A 23,072-nucleotide genomic window follows, 5' to 3' on the forward strand; every position below is an offset into this window, starting at 1 on the left:
CACCTGATCAGTCATTTGAATTATGGCAAAATATCCATTTTCATGACTGCCAATCTTTTATTTCTCATAGTTATTTCGCTTTTATCTTCTGTCATAGGATGATGTTGTCATGGGAACCCTCACTGTACGTGAGAATCTGGCATTCTCTGCTGCCGTGCGGCTACCAAGAAGTGTGAGTGCGGAAGAGAAAGCTGATAGAGTGGATGATGTTATCTCAGAGCTTGGTCTCAAATCATGCGCTGATACAAAGGTAAGACCTTAGATTAATAAATACACAGATTGGAAATTTCCATGCCTATGCCCTCTAAGCGTACTTGAATTCAGCTTGTCATCTTACAACGAAAATGGCGTAAAAGATAGCCTACATATATAGAGGGTTTTGAGGAAGGGAGAAATTGCCAACCTTGTAACTTGGAAACGATAAAAAAAACCCAACACTACTTTGCTAGGAGTATAAGGAGGAAAGAAAAATTGGTCCTTCCTATGTCTATGGCTAAGAAAATGGGTTCTCCCTATGTCTAACCCATAGTTAGACCAGGTCTAACGTTAGAAATGGTCTAACTTGTCTGTAGACTATGCCATAGTCGAATTTTGAGAAATTTAGAAATAGGCCTATGTTATCAATCTCGATATTATAATGTAATAAATAGTCTATAAACAAATCTAGTTGCCCTAGATGTAGGCATTCTAAGTGATCATTTGTGTCCTGCCTTACTTTTGTTTTTTAATATTTTTTGAAAGAGGGCTCCCTTCATGCCTACCAGTGATTTTCTATAGCAGTCTGTTTTATTTTGGAGAATTGATCACGTTTCTCACTTGGGTATCAAGCTAACAGAGGGCGTACGGTGACTGAATAGATCAGGAAAATCTATCAATTGTGCACACAATCGGAGTTTTTAAAAATGCAAAGGTAATTCTGAATATGCACAATGGCAAGTGGACTACGGAGAAGTCTAACTTGTCTGGTACATACGGACTTTTAGAGTATACAAGATACATGCATGTACAATGTTTCTTAGAATCCTCTTGAATGAGTACACAGGGACATCAGATATTAGAACATAATGTCCACTCCTTCACAGTCACTGAAGCATCTGATACTCAATCTGATGGCCCTTAAAAGACCATTTGTTCCCACTGGGTGTAATTTTATTTTGAAATGAGAATTTTTAAAAACTGATCCTAATTGGTTTTGCGGTTTTCCAAAATACAACTTTAGATTGGAGATGAGTTTACCCGAGGTGTTTCTGGAGGAGAGAGGAAGCGAACTAACATTGGTATGGAATTGATCATTAAACCCAGCATCTTATTCTTGGATGAACCCACAACAGGGTTAGATGCTAGCACAGCTAATGCTGTAATGCTGCTGCTATCAAGGTAAGCACAGAATGATCTTCAAGCCTAGGATACTATTCTTGGACGAGCCTACAACAGGGTTAGATGCAAGCGCAGCTAATGCTGTAATGCTGCTGCTATCAAGGTAAGCACAGAATGATCGTCAAGCCTAGGATACTATTCTTGGACGAGTCTACAACAGGGTTAGATGCTAGCACAACTAATGCTGTAATGCTGCTGCTATCAAGGTAAGCACAGAATGATCTGATCTTCAAGCCTAGTATACTATTCTTGGACGAGCCTACAACAGGGTTAGATGCTAACACAGCACGGTTGTTTGAAGTGATCATTTATTCTAACAAAACATTACATAATTTGCAATTCTAGACTTTTACAATACCAACAGCTATCACACTCATACACATAGGTCTATAGCTATTTTTAACTCAGATATTCTTTTCTTCATCAAAATTTTCATCTTTTTCTGCCTTTTTGTGGTAATCTCTAAACTGTATATTTGTGTGCAAATTGAGGGCGCTATTTACATATATTTTAAATTTAATTTAGCCCACTAATATGTGATAAAAATAGTATAAAAATTTCCTTGCTATATGTTACTAATATTTCTATGATGTTTTAATGTCATTATACAAGTGTCTACCACTTGTAAACATGCAAATAAAATTTTAGAAAAATAGCGCCATCAGCGTTCAACTGCTTAGGCCGTATAAGATTAATGTTTTGGTTCACGTCCGCAATTTCTGGGATTTGTAATTTAAAAAAAAAATTGTTTAAGACTTTGGAATGATTTATGAAATAAGTTTATTAGAGAACACGGAACATTTCCAAGTCTTTGTGGGGTACTCTACGGGCTTTATCCCTCAAAATCTCACATTAGAAAAAAAGGGCCTTATCCTTTCCCGTGCACTGTTGGAAAAGACCGAAAACTACTGACAATGCTCATTTTACATTGGAAAAAAAACTCCCTCCTTCATCAATTCATGAAATCCTCTGGACGAGAACCAAAACATTCATTTTATACGGCCTTAGTATGATAGGCATAGGTATAATAATTATTCTCATGAACCTTAACAGATTGTCACAAAGAGGGCGCTGCATCATCTTCTCCATTCATCAACCTCGTTATTCCATCTTTCGTCTGTTTGACAAGTTACATATGCTGTCTCAAGGAGAGACGGTCTACCATGGCCCTTCAGACAAGGCATTAGAACATTTTTCAAATTTGGGTAAGTGAGCAGTTGACATTTTAAAGCACTTTGAGGGGATTTACCGAAGGTTCAAACTGTGTAGACTCTCATTCATCTGGGTATGTTGAAATTCATATCTATTTTTGACGGACGGACCGACGTTGCGATTGAAACCTTCAGTCTTCAGCTGGGTTGTGATGCAAATGACCTTGAGTACCGGACACGTCCGGTATACATGACAATCGGCGAGGAGTGTCCTTTATGATTCTGTCCCAGCCGTGTGAAAGTTTTTCTTCATCTGAAAGCAAGCGGACACCATTTTGACACCAAAGGACGTCCGGATTTGAGATCGGGAGCAGCGTTGGTTTGAGCGTGGCGTGAAAGAGGCCATCTGGGTGAGGGCCGAGCAACCATCACGCAACCGTGGAAGAGGCGTCCGGGCCAAACTTTCACACGGCTGGAACAGAATCATAAAGGACATTCCTCGCCGATTGTCATCTATACCGGAAGTGTCCGGTACTCAAGGTCATTTGCATCACAACCCAACTGAAGACTGAAGGTTTCAGTCGCAACGTCGGTTCGTCCGTCAAAATAGGTATGTCTGGTTGACTAGATTTAAATTAAATCGAAGGGTATTTTCGAAATTTATATTTTACAGTAAGAAATTGAAAAATGCTGCAAACCATTTTAACCATTTATGTTTTCTCGCTTTAATTGATAATTATTATTTGTTAATCTGGTTTCATTTCAGGTTATATATGCGAGGAACACAACAACCCTGCAGATTTCTTCTTGGATGTTCTCAACGAGGACTCTTCAGCGGTACAAAGTGTCACTGATATAGCGGACGAAGCACGTAAGTTTGTAATTATTATATGGCTCTTTCGAATCATACTATGGAGGACGTATCTGGCAGGGGCGTAGCAAGAGCATTAGGGGCCCATGGACAAGGATCAGTACGGGCCCTTTTAACCAGGGCGGGATTTACCTTATGGGGCCCTGGGCCAGGCCAAAATTGGGAGGCCCGAACTCACGTGCTGAAGAAGGCATGTGCACTCAAGTCAGTGGCCAAGTTTTGGTTTGCGTATTATATCCTAACATATCTTGTTCTGATGTTACTAGGACATTTGCGCGCAAAGCTCGCGAACAAATTCAATTTCATACTATTAGCCCCAGATCAACATGAATCTAAATGCGCGAGAGGCGCGGAAAATGTTACAATTTTCACCAAAATCATGCTGTTATTGGGGTTAAAAGAAAGATGCATAGGGGAATTTGGGGGGCCCTGGACCCAGGCCCATCTGGCCCAATGGTAAATCCGGCCCTACTCTCCATTATCATGATTATCAGCCATTATTTAATTTTCGCTTTTGTGCTCGGGGCCTCTGAATCCTCAAGGCCTTCGTTCACCCTGTCCCCCCGTTTGCTACGCCCCTGGTATCTGGTACGTCTAACACCTAATAGCGGTTTCTCGAGTGGCTTAACATAAATATCATACACGGAATAAAGCACAGCTCATAGACCCCTGACGATGTATTAAAATGTATGGTACCTTCAGGGTCTTATGATAGTTCGAGCCATCAATTATATTTCGGGGCACCGATATCATTATAGGACAAAATTATAATGTAAATAACTTTAAACTTCAACACTACTTGTTTATTTCGCTTACCGGGAGCGCTTTCGAGGAACTTCCTCGTCACCAGGGCTATTCTAACGTGCTTCCTGGCACGTTTGTGCAGTGAGATTAAAATTCCGTGCAGTGAGAATAAAAAACCGTGCCCCTGTCATCAGGCGATGTTGTAACTTTCCCCAGGAACAAAGGAACGAGGGGGGGGGGGTGAGCAAATTTGGGAGCAGTACCCCCATGCCGCCATTGGCACCACCATTTCTCTATTTTCACTCATGTATGTAGAAGTGCAGGCAAAAAAACCCTCAAAACCTTCAATTTTACAGAGGAAAATGAAGATACTATGGAAAGAGGGTTCCGCAAAGAAAGTGGCTTTGGTATCGATAATCTGAAGGATTCACTGGTAGAGCAGTACAAGAAATCATATCATTACAGTGACATGCAGACATCCCTGAGTAAGCTGTATGATAACTATAGAGGAACTGAGGACCCTATGATTAATCAGGCTGTTTATCCTACGTCGTTATTTTTCCAGGTAGGTCACAGGGTGAAAGGTCAAAGCATTTTGTCAGAGGTCACAAAATTGCTCTAGTTAGCATTTTACAGGAGCAGGATTTTTGTGTTTTTCCTGACACTAGCAGTCAAAGGCACTTGACACAAACATGACAAATGATCTACCGCGTACCGGGTATGCACCCCAGATAGACGGACCTCTGTCATTGGGCAGAAATTGGAATGAATTTTACCAAAACAAGAGTGCTGAAAGACCCTTGATGGTGATAATTTTAGCTCTAAAAGACTCCCAAATTCAGGCGATTTTGTGCTACAAAGCCAAGAAAGATCCCAGTTCGCACCTCTGAAATACCTCCAAGCCAAAAAATATAAATAAATAGTAATAAATATTATTGTTTGCTTGTCCATAGATGGGTCGGTCGGTCGGAGAATATTTTCTTCTTATATCTTTACCAAAAGTATTATGTTAAGTAGCCCTCTTGTTTCTATGTAAAACACTCACTGACCACAGATTTTTCACCAAAAAACTTAAAGTACTGCATTTTTTAGTTCAACAAGCAATGTTTTACGAGTAGACGCCGATGATGATAATACGATGAAAATTCCTGACTTTTTTGGTAAAATTGTAAAAAAAACAACTTAAAAAGTACTACGGTCGGGACTGCCGAGACGGCCGGTTGGACTAGCACAAGCAAACAATCTCTTTGGCCTTATACCGGTTTGCCGTCAGCTCCAAAATACCCACCATTTCAGAAAATTGACCATGTGCTCCATTCATCATTTTTATTTTTCAGTTTCTGTACTTATGTGGTAGAAATGCAAGAAATATTTGGCGTAACCCACGGGTATCAACGGGACAGGTATGTGAAATTATTTCCAAAATCATTTCCCAAATATTTAGGGAAAAGCTGTAAAAACTGTGACAATTTGTGTTCAATTTGGCCGAAAATTTTGTATACCGATGGGTTCACTAGTTGGCCTCAAAAATTTGCATTACAACGACTATAATGACTATTTTGAAAATCAAAATTTTAATCAAGCCTATAAGTGCCAAAATACACAAATGAAGTTTGTACTAAGAATGAACATATTATACAAAAGCACCCAAAACACTGTTAAATTATGCTGTGACCCGCCATAACGAAATGAGTATAAAGTCGCAAGTTGGTAGTTTCGAGACATCCTGGCTGACTGAGTTGATGGCTTTGTTTGTGGCCGCGCACTTGTTCAAGCCAATAGTATGTCTGTATGTCCTTTGTGAATTGGGGGCGCACAATGGGTCATTCACGAAGGAAACAAAGACCACCAACGCAATAGCCAGGGCGTTTCGAAACTACCAACTTGCGACTTTACGCTCATGTCGTGATGGCAAGTCACAAAATAATGAGCTTATATTTGACATAATAAACTTTCATCAACATTTACAAAGAAGCATGACATCATTTCAAACATATATTGCAGTCTACATGCATACTGAATTACACGGCCCAGCTAGCGCCCCGGGGCTAGAGCACACAAGAATATACTGTTCAACTTGACATTCTTGTTTTTCTCATGATCAATGATGAGATGAGATGAGAGAGATGAGATGAGATTTCTTCATATCTAAATTTTTTGAAGTACTTCTAAGTACTTCTAAGTAGCTAAGTTTTTAAGTTTTTATATATTTTTTTGTAATGTCTTTGATTTTTATGGAAATAAAATATGAAATGAAATGAAATATGAAATAAGTACTTCAGTGATTAAAGGTACGAACTCCCCGGGGGCACTTAACACAAATGACCATACGGGTATGTTCCCCCTATTTGGGTTTTGCAGCTCCGAAAGTCCCCCTATATTTGACCAAAATAGAGCTCCGAAAGACTCTTGATTTTGATCATTTCATCTCTAAAAGACCTAAAACTTGCTCATTCCTCATATTTCTGGTTTTTCAGGCGATTTTCAACCAGAAAGCCAAGAAAGACCCTTGATTTTGACTGTTGGCAGCTCCAAAAGTCCTCATTTTACTTGTTCGCAGGTTGGGCGTAAGACCATCCTCTCTAAATGTAGCAGGTCACGCTAAGGTAGTTCTGACATTGGACGGAAAGGTTGCACAGTGAGCAACTCTGTACTAAGTGTTGCTGAGTGTGAATGACCATTTGACTACTTATTCTAAACCATTGAAATGGAAAACTGTGCATTGTGTTCAATAGAATAAGTTTCTTATGTAGCATTTATGTAAAATATTCCCTTTTTTGCCAACATAATCGAAAGTCACAGTAGTGGACCAGAGATAATGGATAATGTGATAAGACACCTATACCGATTTTGAGGACCGGTGTGCGGTTTGCCGAGACGTCATTGTGACTCTTAAAGCCATAGTGTACGATCTTATAATATGAAATTGGTTAATTTTTTTCAAACCTGATTTTGTTTGCATATTTGTAATGTTTACACATGTCCCAACTTGCACCTAAATGGAATCGGCCAAATTTGTTGTCTTTGTAGGTCAACAGAGCAAAGTTCGACATATTATCATAATTTAAAAATTATGATAATAATTATGTCCTCCCATAGAACTGAATGTTAAATGGTCAAAATAACCAGTTGGGTTTTATTATTAATATAATTTCAACATTTTGAATAAAGAATAACAAAATTAAAATTTGACGGAAATCGTACATTAAGGCTTTAATTAATTATAAGTATCCAATCGTCACATAATGGCGGCTCGGTAAACCGTACACCGGTCAGGTCCTACTACGTACCGTGTAATAAAACGATACCGTAGAGCCCTCTACAGAGCTCTGCTGAAGAGATGATTTCGATGGATAAGTTATTATAAATTATTTAACTTTATAACTTATTAAGAGTCACAAAAATGGCGACCCGTGCTAGTTGTCCTCCAACTAACGATCGAGTGTCGTAGGCCTGAGTCGTGTAACCCTAATATTTACTATGGTTTTTCGTTTTATAGATTTTTGTTTCATCCGTGTTTGCTCTAATAGTAGGTGCTATCTACTTCCAACTTGACAAGACAGCTACTGCTGGAGTTCAAAATAGGTGAGCATGTCCAGAGACTCTAGAGAAGCTATCCTGAGCTAGCTGATTATATTATCCCCATCCCGGATGTATTCGTGTTCCATTTTTTAGGTTTTTTCTAAATATCTGGAAATCCCCTTTGCAAGAGTTGGCGCGTAAAGACATTTTGGGATTCCCTCAAATCACTATAAACAAAGTCTGGACTAGTTATGGATTGGGTATTCCCCATAGATTGTAAAGTGAATATGACATCATATTGGATTTCCCCTGGGAAAGGATGTGATATGAAAGGTTAATATTTATAATCTTTGTTTCCCGATTACATCATTATGTTATGAAAAAGTAGTAATTGGCTATTAATATGATGGGATTTTTTTGTGCTTGGTATATAAGAAAATGTAAACACAAATTGCGAATCAGACATATCTAATGTAGACAATGTATTACTTACTATCCAGTAATATCGGAGAAGAATACGTCAAAGTGCGTACTTCTTTCAAGAAAGGAATTTATACTATTTTTATTCTTCTGTCCACTTGCTGAAGTCTGGTTTATGAATCAACACATCTGTCAATATTAGTGGAAACAGAGCGGATAAGGAGGCAGGCCTGTTTTCCTGATGAAATTGTGTGAAAGGTAAAAATAGCACCATTTTGGAGATAGTCAGCTGTGCGAGGATTTTATGCAAAGGATATAAAAGTCGTCAGTGGACTTCGTTGAACAGTGATCATCGCAGGACAAGTGAATCAGGATAATACATCAGAACATTGAAATTAACAAGAAGAAGAAGGCTGCGGGCTAGTGACGGGGACTTATTTTTCGCACCGCGTAAAGCTAAATTTATACTCCATCGCTAAGCGATAGCGATTGGTTTTCAACCAAATGAGGTAGAGCGCTTTTTGTTGGGTTGAGAAAAGCACGCTACCTCATTGGTCAAATACCAATCGCTCGTCGCGCAGCGATGGAGTATAAATTCAGCTTTATTTACTAATCTACTTGTTTACCTTGATTTTGTTTATCCAATGTGTTTATTACTTTATTTGCAGAGTCGGTGCATTTTTCTTCATCGCAATGAACATGCTATTTGCAAACACCAGTGCAGTAGAACCATTTATTGCAGAGCGAATCGTCTTTCTGTAAGTAAACAATATTGCAATATGGATATTTCAAAATATGACACTGGAATTAAAGTAATAGGCAGGGCCGTCGCTAGACCATTTTCTCAGGTGGTGTATAGAAATAATATTATAACATTATAGAACTCATACAAAGATTCTTATCATTTGATTGGTCAATTACTATTGATTATTCTTGCTATTGCACTCCGCGCCCGCGCAATAGTCCTTTTTTCACTGCACTCACTCGCAGCTTCCATGGCAACGCTGACAGACGCGAGCGTATATCTCGCACAGAGACTACCCCGATTTGCCTGTCTGTAAATATGCGATTTCTTGATTGGCACACCACACGCTGCTCTACAGCTAAAGGTCAAATACAGTGTGGTATTCACATCAATTTTACACTATCGGAGGGAGGGGGTTAGGGGGTTGAAAATTTCTTTTGGGGTTGGTTTTAAGGGGGGTGAAGATATTCTATAGGGAGATTGAGTTAGCAAGCCAACTCCCTAACCCTACCGCCACCCCGCAAAGACCACACTGGTCAAAGGTCAGCCGACGTGAAAGGTCTTACTTTTCGTATTTGACGGTGTTTTGGGATTCGCCAGTGAAGACTCGTTGGTAACTGGATCACGCACCTTTTGGAATTGGCAGTTCATGCCATAGACTTTGTGTTGCGATCATTTCGATCGTGGTGCAGAACTCATTCGCTGGCGAATTGCTAATGATCCATTTTTGTGTTATCTTCAGACATGAGTCTGCGAGTGGATTTTACAGAGTATCGGCTTATTTCCTAGCCAAGATAACAGCAGATTTGATACCAGTTCGATTCTTACCAACCGCAATATTTGCTACCATATCATACTGGATGCTTGGTAAGTGAACATCCCACAGCAGATAATGATTCCTTTAATTTTACCCTCTCCACGCATGCCGGGGGGCACTAACACAAATGACCATACAGGTATGTCCCCCCCATTTTTGGATTTCGCAGCTCCAAAAGACTCCCTATATTTGATCAAAATAGAGCGCAGAAAGACCCTTGATTTTTATAATTTTAGGTCTAAAAGACCCCAAAATCGCTCATTCCTCATATTTCTGGTTTTTTCAGTCAATTTTCAACCAGAAAGCCAAGAAAGACCCTTGATTTTGACTGTTCGCTGCTCCAAAAGTCCTCATTTTTTACTTGTTCGCAGCTCCGAAAGACCCCCCATTAACCAGTTTGCCGTCAGCTCCCAAAGACCTACCACCTCAAAATTCCGGGGGAACATACCCACCAAAAGTTTTTGATGTGCTCCCTCCGGGCACGCAACTGCAACTTCATATTCCGTATACAAACCGCTGCCTAAGGGATCAGGCTTTCCATATTGCTGGCCCACGGATATGGAATACTCTTCCACAGCATATTCGTGAGGCCCCTACCCTAAACAGGTTCAAAGAACTCCTCAAATCACATTTATTTCCTGTTTCATAATACTGTTTTTGTTTATATTCATTTGCATATGCATGTTTTTGTAGCGTAAGTCTATTGTAGTTTAAGTCCTTTGTAATGCGCTTTGGTATTTTATGATAATGATAATACAAGAAACTAACGATGAAGGTAAAAACTTTGCTGGGTATGAAGCTGATGAAAATGGTATCATCATAAAAAATATTCAGACTTGCTTGAGCAAGTCAGCCTGGGTTGAGTTAAACGAGATCTGCTCAAAATTAGCCATCGAGTTGGTTAAATCAAACAACGAAAACTTTGCGTATGCCATAAAGGCAGGTGAAACTGTTATGGTTTGTAACAAAGTATATAATTTATCATTTTATCATAAAGAAACTTACTGAAACTGAACTAAGCAACTGGAAAAATCTTGAATCACAGGGAAGACTTGCGGACCTCGAGAAAGCAGATTATGCATGTTCATGGAGCATTTAAAGAATGGTGATTTAAGTGTCGACCTGATTAAGTTTATCACCAAAGCTAGACTCCAAATCGCTGAATCAAATTCATTGCTCCATGTAATGTTTCCTCAGGTCAGCAAGTCGTGCCCTCTTTGCAGAAATCCATTTGATACAATTTCACATGTAGCAAACGGCTGCATGAAATTTCGTTACAATTACATTTCAAGACACAACCGGATCATGAATATCCTTGAAAAGGAAATTAAAAAATACAACAGGTGTGATATCTACCGTGAAAAGATCATCTCGGGTGCCCTGATCACGAATGACGATGATGAAATTGAATTCGCAAACATCTTTCAGGACATTCAAGCAAGAAAACCAGACTTATTTCTCATTGATCACGAAAACATGAAGTGTTTCATCTTGGAAGTAACTTGTCCTTTCGATGCTTTCATTGAGGAAAGTTACAACACAAAGTTCCAAAAGTATACTCCTCTTTGTAACTTGCTCACATTGTGCGGATTTGATTGCACAATCCTTGTCTTCGTGATTGGGTCACTCGGCCATATTCATCACCGTTTCCGAAGTGGGTTGAAGAAACTTGGCTTCCCCAAACGTGTTGCCAAGGCTGTTGCCAAGTATGCTTCTGTCAGTTCCATGATTGGAACCAACATCATTTGGAGACTGCGATACAGGCTAACCAAAATCAATTAATTCTTCCTGTTCAATTTCATGTTGTTTGTAATTTATTCATGTAATGATTTATAATGCCGCTTTGGTGGCCCAAATGTATTTGTTCATTATTGAATAAAAAATTCGTATATGTATGTATGTATGTAACGATAAGTTTCAAATTTTCTTTAAAAATTCAAAAAGTCTACATTTACATATATGACCATATTTTGAATCGGCATGAAAAATGCATTAAAATGAGTACAAACAAAATATCGCAAGACTTATGTTGAAGCATATGGTAGCTCGAGATACCCCTATCTAAAATACAAGTATACATTTACTATCTAACATTATCTTGCTATGACCGATGGCTAGCCGAATAGTCCTTGCTCAGATGATAATTCCCAAAGAGTAAATAGAATAGTGTGGAACAAGACCTGTTTCTTAAAGAAAGTGCGTGAAAACCAGAAAGCAGCACCGTTTTGTAAGTTATCTTCTGTTCAACGATTCTCACAGATTTCTAGTGCTGGGTGCCAATTATTTGGCTGTGAATGTGATCCAGAAAGCTATTCCATATCAGTGTATTTTGCTGTTGTGTCAGTTGGACAACTGATTGGTTACTGATATGTGTTTAAGAGTAGAGTATTGAAATAATCTTGTGTGTAATTTTGGTTCATTTTGATGGACAGGATTTTAAGATATGACCTTGTGAAAAATTACGAGTTTCTTTTTTGGCTTAGTGTATAATGATAGTCTGTTGATCTGGGTACCTCAGTGACAGATACTAAACTGAGGAGGGAATTCAAGCTGGGATCAATTCTTTAAGGAACTGGCACCTTATGTGGTTTTTTTTTGCATAATATCTGACACATAATGTATTTTATATCATGATACAGGTTTGAAATCAGAAGCCGCTTCGTTCTTCATCTTTTTCCTCAATCTCCAGACGAGTACCTTTGCTGCATGTGGCATTGCTTTCTTTATTGGAGCTAGCACAAGGAATATAGGTGTAGCAAATCTTGGAATAGCTATTGCCTATGTCTTGATGATAGTAAGTAGACTTATACGTTTAATCTCGATTGACATGCTTGAGGAATTACCAGTAACATACTGGGTAAACTTAAAACCTATTTTATATTATATTATCGCGTATCGCTCCTGGGCATCGCCATTCACATTCCGAGGGGTATATATGCTACACGTAAAAGGCAGTATATTTATAAGCGAAGGGCCAAATCTCATGAGTCCCATTGCAGCATACAAACTAAGTGGGCTACACCTCGTTAATCCTCTTCCTTATTGCAAATGACCCAACATTTGCTTCATGTACTCTTGCGTATTTACTTCTGTCACCTCTAAATCCAAGATGGCGTCCAAAATTATCTCCTCTTCCACATACTGCAATATTTTGATCATAAATTGGACGGATACTTTCGCATGATACCTGAATTTATCGGTCTCGCTGGAGTTTTCAAATATCACGCTGAACTTTGTCTCGCATGATATTTGAAAACTTTAGCTCGACCAATAAATTCAAGTATCATGCTCAATCCGTCCAATTTTATATCAATACAGTATACAGCGTATTGGTACCAAATATGACCTTGGGCAGCTTGAAGGTCATGACCTAGTTTTACCATACTTCTGGTCTCTCCACTAAATCTAATCGCGGGGAGTAAATTAAACCAGCCTTTTGCATATTTGAATACGGTGACGCAATTATAAGCCTTTTTGAAATATGGCGGACACAAAAGAAGAGGGCGCACCTTTGATTTGGGTAATCTTTTCTCAGCTGAGAAGCATACAAAAGATTACCCAAACCAAAGCACGCCCTCTCCTTTTTTGCCCGCCATACTTCAAAAAGGCTAATTATAAGAGGGCGCAACACTAAATCACTCCGCATTTTATGTAACAACGAAATTCGGCTAATATAGTCCATATTGAATATAAGATTGTAGCGACCATATTTACCGACATGTTCACTTTAAATCACTCAATATCGGCTCATATGAATTCGATAAGTGTCTTTAATGATAACATGCAGAACAAAATGGACAATTGATCTCAAAAGCAATTCTCTGTGGCGGATTAAGAGAAAACCCGATTTTGAAATGTGAGTGTAGTATATTTTTAGCTCTTTTTTTGCACCGCAAAATAGCGAAAAAAGTCAATGGTCATCGATATATGCCGACAAAAGTTTTGGAATCTAAAGAAACAGAGCTTTAATTTGATACCAAATTTATTTTGCCAAGTATTGCAGGGACTCCAGAAATGGCGCTTGAAGTAGGTCGAATTCACACGTTATCCTATGGGACGCTGAATTAGTGTTGTGCCCCCATAAGCGTGGTGATGTGAGGTGTGCAATTCAAATATGTTCCTTGTAATATTATTGTTTGTTTTTCTACAGATATTTGGTGGTTTATTGGTTAACATAGCCTCCTTAGGGGCGTGGATACGTTGGGTCCAGTATCTCAGTGTAGCCAGATACTGTGTGAATGTGAGTAGTGATTTAATGAGAGTAAATTAGGCTCATCTCGGCAGGTACAAAAATTGTGATTTTATTATTATCTTGTTCTACATGAAACAACGAACATTTTAATACCAATATTCTATAGTAATGAGTAATTAGAATATATTGTATACTGCTACAATAAATACACTTTCTAGTTATGACCAATTTACACTAGCAAGTTCCATTTTGTAACAATCAGTGGTAAAAATATAAAAACCGGAAATAAAATACAATTGTCAGAAAACAAAGTTATCATGGTCTGAGTAACATTTTCAAAAGATCGCCGGCCTGTCCTTCCAGCTATATACATATCAGTATACAGTAGATTTATAAATTTTACTTGGAGGACTGTTAAGGGGTGGGGTATTGACAGTATATATTGTGGGACATTAGAGCACATCAGACATATCGAATTGCATTCTGAATACGAAGAATGTCCTTCTGATATCAAATACTTTTGATTTTTTGAAATTCACGATATAATACAAATTTTATGGCAAATTATTAAAAATTGATATTTTTGATATTTAACAATCCTCAGAAGTAATTGTAACGGGATTTCCCCCCTATAAATAGCTTGTTTTTCCATTATTTTGCAAGCCAAATAATCACGTGTTTTGCGGCTACATCAAGGTATTTCTGTTGTGTACAACTCCTGCTCGTGTACGGTACTTTTTTTAGAAGTTTCCATTGTATTCAGCGCGAATAAGCACCGTCAATCAGGAAGCGGCAAGTCCTTTGTGAAGATTTACCAAACGCGGACGCTGATTGGTTAAAGGTCAGCTGATCCAAACTTTGGCGTGGGTTTTGAGTGCGCGGATTGAGAAACTTGTCAGACCGAGAGACCGACCGACTGAGTGCAGACCGTGTGACATGATGGACAGGGGAGTGGAGGACGACCTAGATGAAGACAATTTCGACGGGTGGACAGATAATATTTACCTTTGTGTGCTTTTCTGAAAGAAAGACGAGAGTTTAGAAGAGATGGAAATTACTGGCAATATTTTCGTATGGAATTGGAAAAGACCGAGCAAAATTGACAGCAGCGAATGGACGATACAAATTTACCAAGTTGACGAGTTTTAATAAATTAATTGTGACGACATTTTTTACTTCGTAATGTGCTGAGAAATGGGGAAAGATTCGCATTATTTGAGTGGATATTATCGCCTAGATTGGAGTTATATCTTCAATGGAGTTTTGGCAGCTCATGACGTACGCAATGGACATGATATTTTCAAGTGATTTAGCGAAGACGACATTTTCTTGCATCATCGCATGTATTTCTGCAATTGACATTTCGCAATTAAAAAGCTGGCCAGCAAAATGTCGGATTTATAATTTCTTCGATAAGTGCACCTCGCGACAACGTTAACGACGGACAAGCATCATCGACAGGCGAGGACATGGGACATTGGACATTGTGTGTATATTTTTAATGTGAGTTTATGATTTTGATATGCAAATGTAAACAAACAATTTGTGCTTCTTGAGGGGGGATGAGTGAAACAAAATGTTTGCCAAATTGGGATGTGTTTGTTTGTAGCAATGTTTTGGCTTGTATTGTTTTGAACATTGTTTTGAGAGTCAAAATATCTGAAATTGGGACAGAGTTCAAGTTCAGGTCATTGTTTGGCAGGGATTGGGTCAAAACCTTGTGGAAAGTAAACTGGGTTAAAATATTATGTTTTGTAAAACAAGCAGCACAGATGATTGGAAATTGTCATGACATTTTGTGTACAGAAAGTCAAACTTTGTGTAAATAAGCTATTTCATCATGTTGATTGACATTTTGTAGCAAAAGTATGGTGCGCCAAAAGTGTCATAATTGCGATTGTGAGCATGGTTCAGATATTGTGCACTTTGCGTAAAAGTAGGCCAGGTTAAAATAATGTGTGACTTTTGATAAGTAGTTGCATAATGTACCAAATTTGTGCATGCTGATTGCGTAATTATATTTTGGTTTAGGATAAATGCTTTGTGTAGAATTATATAGTGCACCATTTGATTCAAGATTTGTAGGCCTATAAAAATGTTTTGATAAAAGAATGTGTATTCATGCTTTGTAAATAACTTTTGTAGAAGTAGCAAACTATGTTGTGTACTTTGGCAAAACACTGGTAAATACAATTGTGTATTTATAACTTGAGTATGGCAAGCCATTGTTGACAAAATTAGCATTGAAATTGTTGATTGGTGTGTGACAAAAATAGATCATTAAAGATGTGATAAATGACGCAGCCATCGTTGAAATGTTGTACAAGTGTGTGTTGTAATATGTCAAGTTGAGCATTGGATAAAATCACACGGGATTTGTGTATCAACTGAAAAATGTGTGTTATATTAAAAGATTGTCTTTCAAGTGGAAATCTGCGCAGTGGTGCAGAATGTGTTGATGTGGCTCTCAGCATCAACTCCCGAAGGTTGTGTGCAACATAGATTTCCATGAGGACATTCGTTAAACATGTGTTCAGTGTGTAGGCGTAATATGGTTTCAAAAATAATGCTTGCAGTGTGCATTCATAATGTCATTTGTGTGAAATAATTGTAAAATGTAATATTAATGTTGGCAATTGCACTTTTGTGGCTTATGCATTTAGGAGTTGCAGATTAGGCGAGTTGTGAGAGAGCTTTAGTGAGAGTTTAGAGACGCGAAGGTTTGAGGCGCTCAAATTGCGAGTTAACATTGTGTACAGTGTTAGAGTCGTAATGGATTGTGTGGTATTAAAAGATTTTACATGTACGTGAAAGAGTCGTAATGTAAATGTATTGCATGGGATTGTGGATTAAAACAGTTATCGCGGGTACGGATTTAATAGTGAAAAATGGTTTGATTCATGTGTTTGGCAAACTTTCGGGTCATGTGACCATTAAAAATGATTCAACCTACGTGTTTTAATTAACTTTCAGGTGTGACATTAAACATGGTTCGACCCACGCATTTTTGCCAACTTTCGAGTGAGACCATTAAAATAGTTTAGGCCCAGGTGTTGCGGGTAAAATTATTAAAGGAAAGAAGGTGATGAAGTTTCGAAACAAGGGTTTCGGGCGAGAATATTGGGAAACGAGAAGTACAGTTGTAGTGAAGCCATATTGAGTATAAGAGTAAGGAAAAAATCAATTGTTGGAGGTTTGGCATTTTAAATAGTTTGTGCATGAAGTTAATAGTGCAGTGACCTTTGTTTATGTATTTACTTGTCATTGTGTAGGATGCTTTGATGAACCATATAAAAAGTATTCTTTGTAATGTAAATTGTGAAACCTTGTGTAAAATGATGTAATGTGTTAAAACAACATAAAGTATGGTAGGCCATTTGCGTCATAATACAGCAGATAAAACACACTGTTGCTAATTGTTTAATTAAACAGCTGTGCATTTTAAAATCAAATCATTCCTTTCAGCCAGGTATGGTAAGCCATTAGTGACATAACTGATGTTGTTCATGTAGTAGATTAAGATGTATTTTGTAGTGTAAGAACTTTAATAAAACGTGTTAACAAATTAATAATATTCATTGTTGTTGTGTTTTTAAGCCTAACCAGGATTCCTTTGACGGATAACTCGGTGTGTTCTGCCACACCAACTTACCCTGATGGTGGCAGTATTTCTGTTCGCATAAATCTGCGCTTTTAGAAACCAGTCTTCGCTACTTTTATATTTTACCCTAAAAGGAGGGGTGGCGCTGCTCCAATTAATTTGGCAAAACCGCTCGGCCATTCAAAAACAAATAGGGTCAGCCAGCGCCCGCCCCATCCCTTTTACATAATGATCATTTGACCATAACTTTGGAGCTTTCTAGCGTCGTTGTGAAAGCTATTAAAATATATTAAAAGTTGCTCGTCGTATGGCTATATAATAGTTGTTTTTATTATGTAATTGGTGCTTTTATTGTTCCTGGTTACTGTATCTGTGAGTGTATTGTTATTGTTCTAAATGATGTTTACGCATTGCATGCAACAACTTATTTTTCTTCCACTTTCATGTAGACATTATACATCACCGAGTTCAAAGACAAAACCTTTTGTGATCCACCCATCAATAATGGAACATCTCAGTTATGGTGAGTGTATTGTGTGATAGGGGTGAGTTTATTTTGTGTGATAGGGGTGTGTGTTGTGTGTGGGATTACCGTAGACCGTGAACACACACTCCTGAATAAAACTTCATTAATAGGGGACAATTGAAAACCGAGAACATTCCTTTGAAAAAAGTCTGATTTTCAATGTTTTTACAGAAAAAAGGACCCTTTTCGGGCTGGCTACGGCTTTGTGCATTACATAATTAACATAGCATAATTAACAACTGGTTTCCTTTGACTTTTTACTTTCTTTTCAGTATTGATGGCAATGAATTCCTAGAGTCTCAGGGCATAGACTATTCCGATTGGGGACTGTGGCAGAATCAAGTGGCATTGGTCGCCATTACCGTAGGCTTAATGTTTTTCACATACGTTAGGCTACTAAGAATGCCCAAGTTGAAGTAAACATGCGCCACAAAATAAAATTGTAGGCTTAATGATATGAGTAATGTCCATATCATACTGGCAAACGTAGCGTACAACAAACAAAAAAAATTTTGCCGACGACATTCACTTTTTGCCAACAAATCTATACATGGAGTAGACTACTGCCCTCTTTCGTCATCCTTCTGATTCACTACGAAGCACAACATAGCACATGCGCAGTGTAGACGGCTGGTGGAATTAGTCTATACAAGGTGTGTCTCACCCCATACTGCCAGAGATTGTACCTACTATGAGATAAGACACTCTGTACAAACGACCTATAAGTACCATGCATGCATAAGTTGAGGACAGTAAAAATGTGACTCTTTAATGAATCAATAATTAATAAATTATCCATAACGTGATTGAGCAGATGGACAGAACCAATCACAAAACAAGAGTTTTGCTTAGAGCTAGTCTCGGACCAGACTGTGTGTCAGGACCGGCACAACTGGTTGTGTAAAAGACTAGCACGGGTTTGCACGATAAATATTAAAAATCACATCCATTTTGTCGGAAAAAAAATTTAACTTAAAATGTCACCTAACCTAATTTGTTTCAATAGTAGCTATTACATTAACAATAGGACTATTGTATTATACAACAACGATATGCACAAGTTAATAATAGGCCTACATTTAATTTTATATGACTCTTGTATATTGCCGACGACCAAATGGTTTTGCCGACAACGGTCAACTTTAGCCGACAAAATTATGAAGGGGGGGTGGGAGATCACACCCATACCCCCCTCTAGCGGCGGCCCTGTATACGGTATTGTATTAATATCTATCATGTTTTTATTGTATGTAATTGATGGTATAGTGGGATTAAGCATAATGCTATAATAATAAAATTTAATAATGTTTGTACTTGCTGAGTACATAACACAATGTACAATATTGGTATCAGCAGGAACAGCTTCCTGGACAACGTTTACATGATAAAACATTTAAGAATAGCTTTTATCATTCAGATGTTACGTTTTTCGAAATTGCTTCACTGATGACGAGTACCTGACAACAGAATGAATAGCATTCCAAAGCTTTACACCTGCATATTTAATAGATTTTCTTAAGACTTTCTTAACTCGAGGTAAAATGAAAGTCTCTAAAATATCTATACATATAGCGTGATAATCAGAGTGCTTTGTAAAAATATCATCAACAACATTTGTATGTTTATTCAATGAATGTCGCACAAGACCTAGAGCGTATATATCTTTGATGCTTAAGGGATGGGGTATGAACGTTTGGGCAGTATTTATTGTGGAACATTAGAGCACATCAGACATATCGAATTGCATTCTGAATACGAAGAATGTCCTTCTGATATCAAATAATTTTGATTTTTGAAATTCGCACTGTAATACACATTTTATGGCAAATGATAAAAAAATTGATATTTTTGATATTTAACAGTACTCAAAGTAAACTTTAATCTGATGATTTATACTTAAAGTGTATGTAGGTGGGATGAAAAGCCGACGATCAATTGAAAATTTTGACCTTTTGTATTGAAGATATGGATTTTTTCCCAGAACACCAAAAAAAAAAAAGGTCTTTTTGGGGAAAAAATCCATATCTTCAATATGAAAGGTCAAAATTTTCAATTGATCGTCGGCTTTTTCTCCCAGCTACATACACTTTAAGAATACATCATTAGATTTATAAAATTTACTTCGAGGACTGTTATATATCAAAAAATGTGAAAAATATCAAGATTTAATAATTTGTCATAAAATGTGTATTACATTGCAAATTTCAAAAATCAAAATTATTTGATATCAGAAGGACATTCTTCGTATTCAGAATGCAATTCGATATGTCTGATGTGCTCTAATGTCCCACAATAAATACTGTCCAAACGTTCATACCCCATCCCTTAACTCGAGGTAAAATGAAACTCTCTATAATATCTATACAGTGTTTATAGCGTGAATATCAGAGTGCTTTGTAAAAAGATCATAAACAACATTTGTATGTTTATTCAATGAATGTCGCAAGACCTAGAGCGTATATATATTTGATGCTTAAGGGCTAGGTCACCCGCCGTTGCACATTATTGTTTTTAGGACCTGAGTGCACGTCAGACACACCAAATTGCATTTAGAATACGACGAATGTCCTGATGATATCAAATACTTTCGACTTTTCGAAATTCGCAATATGATACAGGGTGTCCCTGAAAGAACTGTATCGTCGGAAACTGAATCTTTTTGGGCATTTTAACGCGTAAACCAAACATAACTTAATAAATGATGTGGTTGAGGAATATATCAGCTATCACATACTTTTTGAATTTTGACAATTGACCGCTCGGTTTTGTATTAAAAGAATTCTACGAAAATACCTCATTTTCAGCCCGTTCCTCGGAGTCAAATATCTGGGAATTCCAAGCATCATTCCGCAACGCGAAATTTGCATATGCAAATTAGGGTCGTTTGGAAACGTTTCTCCCACCTTAATCTTTCACTTACCAAAAAAGGTTTCCATTATACTATTCACCTACCTAATTGGCTGCTGCATTAAAAAGAAATCATGTGCAAACTTCGCGTTGCGGAATGATGGCGCTTGGAATTGCCCAATGGCAATAGACTCCTCATGTGCTCATGATGCGCAGTGATTAGCACCCCGAATACAGACCATTGATTTGAAAACCGTGGAAAGGTTTGAAAATGAGGGAGTTTCGTAAAATTCTTATTCACAAACGGTGTGGTCAATTGTCAAAATTCATAAGTATGTAATCCGGGGGGGCACTTCAATATGAAATGGGTATAGGTTTAGGGCTGGCACTTTCGCACTAAGGGGAATTCGGTGAGATCAAAATGTAAAAAATATGGGGTCATTGGGTGAGAGCATGATTTTTGGTATTCGGTGAGAGCAAAATGTAAAAAATATGGGGTCATTGGGTGAGAACATGACCTTTTTTAAATGGAATCTATGGGTGAGAGCCAAAACAGCGCCACAAAAACCTCGAAAATCGAATTTCTAGTTCTAAATGGCTTCAAATTTCATTGTTTTTTCAAAATAAGTAACAAAATCAGTGAAAAATGAAAGTTGCTGTTCAAATTGAACTTGAAGTTGTAAGGGTCTTTGGGTGACAGATCAAATGGAAAAATAGGGGGGGTCTTCGGGTGACAGAGCATGTGTTCGTAAAAATATATGGGGTCTTTGGGTGCGATGCTGAAAAATGGGGTCTTAACAGCCCTACATACGCGTCACCTCCAAAGTTGGAGTGCCCCCCACCCCCCACCCCGGTATGTAATCTGATATGACGGTGGCGGACCTCTCCTAGATCATTCAAAAGGTTTAAATCATAATATGTATATGTGAGTGGGCGGGTTTATGATTGCATCAGTCATATCCACTAGGTGACACATTAGGGTGAATTGGAAATAATGTCCACGAAGAATTGCGTGAAAATTTTAGTCTTCAAGTCCAGTCGCTTGACAGCTGACTTCCCATAATTTCTTGGCCAATCCAGCATCCCGAGCAACTTCCGTCACTTTAGTTAAGCTACAATTGTCGAAATAACTTCCAGATAATTTAGTGAGGGATTCCTCTAGAGCACAGTATAAAGTTGTCTGCGCACCGGACTCTTCATCACTTCCAATCAAACTGCAATTAACAAGTAAGTAACGGGTAAAGCTGACTAATTGTTCGATCCATATTGCAGCATTTTATCAAAATAATATCTATATAATAATATTGATAGTCTGTATGTGTGTCTGTCTGTGACTCTGTCTGTCTGTGACTCTGTCTGTCCGCCTATTTTCTCGGAGGCTAGGGGTCGCACGTTCCTCAAACTTGGTGGGTATGTGCAGCTTGGTCCGAGCCAGACAAAGTTTGCATTTGTTAGTGGGTTAAGGTCACCCGAGGTCATCCAGGGGTCACCTGAGGTCAAATTACTAAAAACTGTCGTATGCGCATGAGACTTGGTGGGTACAGTCAACATTTATGAGCCAAAATTTTGGAAGGTCATTTTGGGGTCATCTGGGGTCACCCAGGGGTCATATGAGGTCACATTACTAAAAAATGTCGTATAGGCATGAAACTTGATGGGTGCAGTCAACATTTGGAGCCAAATTTTTGGAAGGTCATTTCGGGGTCATTAGAGGTCACCCATGGGTCATCAGAGGTCAAATTACTAAAAATTGTCGTATGGGCATGAAATTTGGTGGGTACAGTCAACATTTAGAGCCAAATTTTTTGAAGGTCATTTCGTGGTTATCCAGGGGTCAGTTGAGGTCAAATTAGTAAAAACTGTCGTATGGGCATGAAACTTTGCGGGTGCTGCCAACAATTGGAGCCAAATTTTTGGAAGGTCATTTCGGGGTCAGCTGAGGTCAAATTAGCGAAAACTGTCATATGGACATGAAACTTGGTGGGTATAGTCAACAATTAGACCCACATTTTTGGAAGGTCATTTTGGGGTCAACAAGGGTCATCTGGGGTCAAATTGTAAAACAAACATCAGCAACAATAAAAACCCACAAACAATTCATACTCACTTAAACAATGCCAAAGCGAAATACAGAGTCAATATTGACGATCCTGCGTTTTCCACAGATTTATTGATCAGCCTAGTTGTGATTGCTCCTGGATGCAATGCGAAAGCAGAGACTCCGGTCCCTTCAAGCCTCCGAGCCAGCTCTTTGGTGAA

At 38.2% G+C, this 23,072-nt stretch overlaps 1 protein-coding gene across 2 annotated transcripts in view; it reads left to right on the forward strand.

Annotated features, from left to right (window-relative positions):
• The window catches only part of LOC140171916 (broad substrate specificity ATP-binding cassette transporter ABCG2-like), a 45,721-nt gene extending 26,022 nt beyond the window's left edge, over positions 1-19,699 (forward strand). For both annotated transcript variants that reach the window (XM_072195263.1, XM_072195264.1), the window contains 13 exons: positions 98-250; positions 1,220-1,377; positions 2,431-2,582; positions 3,295-3,399; positions 4,500-4,708; positions 5,481-5,546; positions 7,643-7,728; positions 8,754-8,843; positions 9,573-9,697; positions 12,287-12,441; positions 13,798-13,887; positions 17,890-17,963; positions 18,239-19,699. In XM_072195263.1, coding sequence (XP_072051364.1) covers positions 98-250; positions 1,220-1,377; positions 2,431-2,582; positions 3,295-3,399; positions 4,500-4,708; positions 5,481-5,546; positions 7,643-7,728; positions 8,754-8,843; positions 9,573-9,697; positions 12,287-12,441; positions 13,798-13,887; positions 17,890-17,963; positions 18,239-18,386 — 1,611 coding nt within the window. In that variant the 3' untranslated portion in view covers positions 18,387-19,699. The remainder of the gene's footprint in view (positions 1-97; positions 251-1,219; positions 1,378-2,430; positions 2,583-3,294; positions 3,400-4,499; positions 4,709-5,480; positions 5,547-7,642; positions 7,729-8,753; positions 8,844-9,572; positions 9,698-12,286; positions 12,442-13,797; positions 13,888-17,889; positions 17,964-18,238) is intronic.
• The last annotated feature ends 3,373 nt before the right edge of the window (positions 19,700-23,072 follow it).

Source organism: Amphiura filiformis, chromosome 15 (assembly GCF_039555335.1).
Source record: "Amphiura filiformis chromosome 15, Afil_fr2py, whole genome shotgun sequence".
Taxonomy (NCBI): domain Eukaryota; kingdom Metazoa; phylum Echinodermata; class Ophiuroidea; order Amphilepidida; family Amphiuridae; genus Amphiura; species Amphiura filiformis.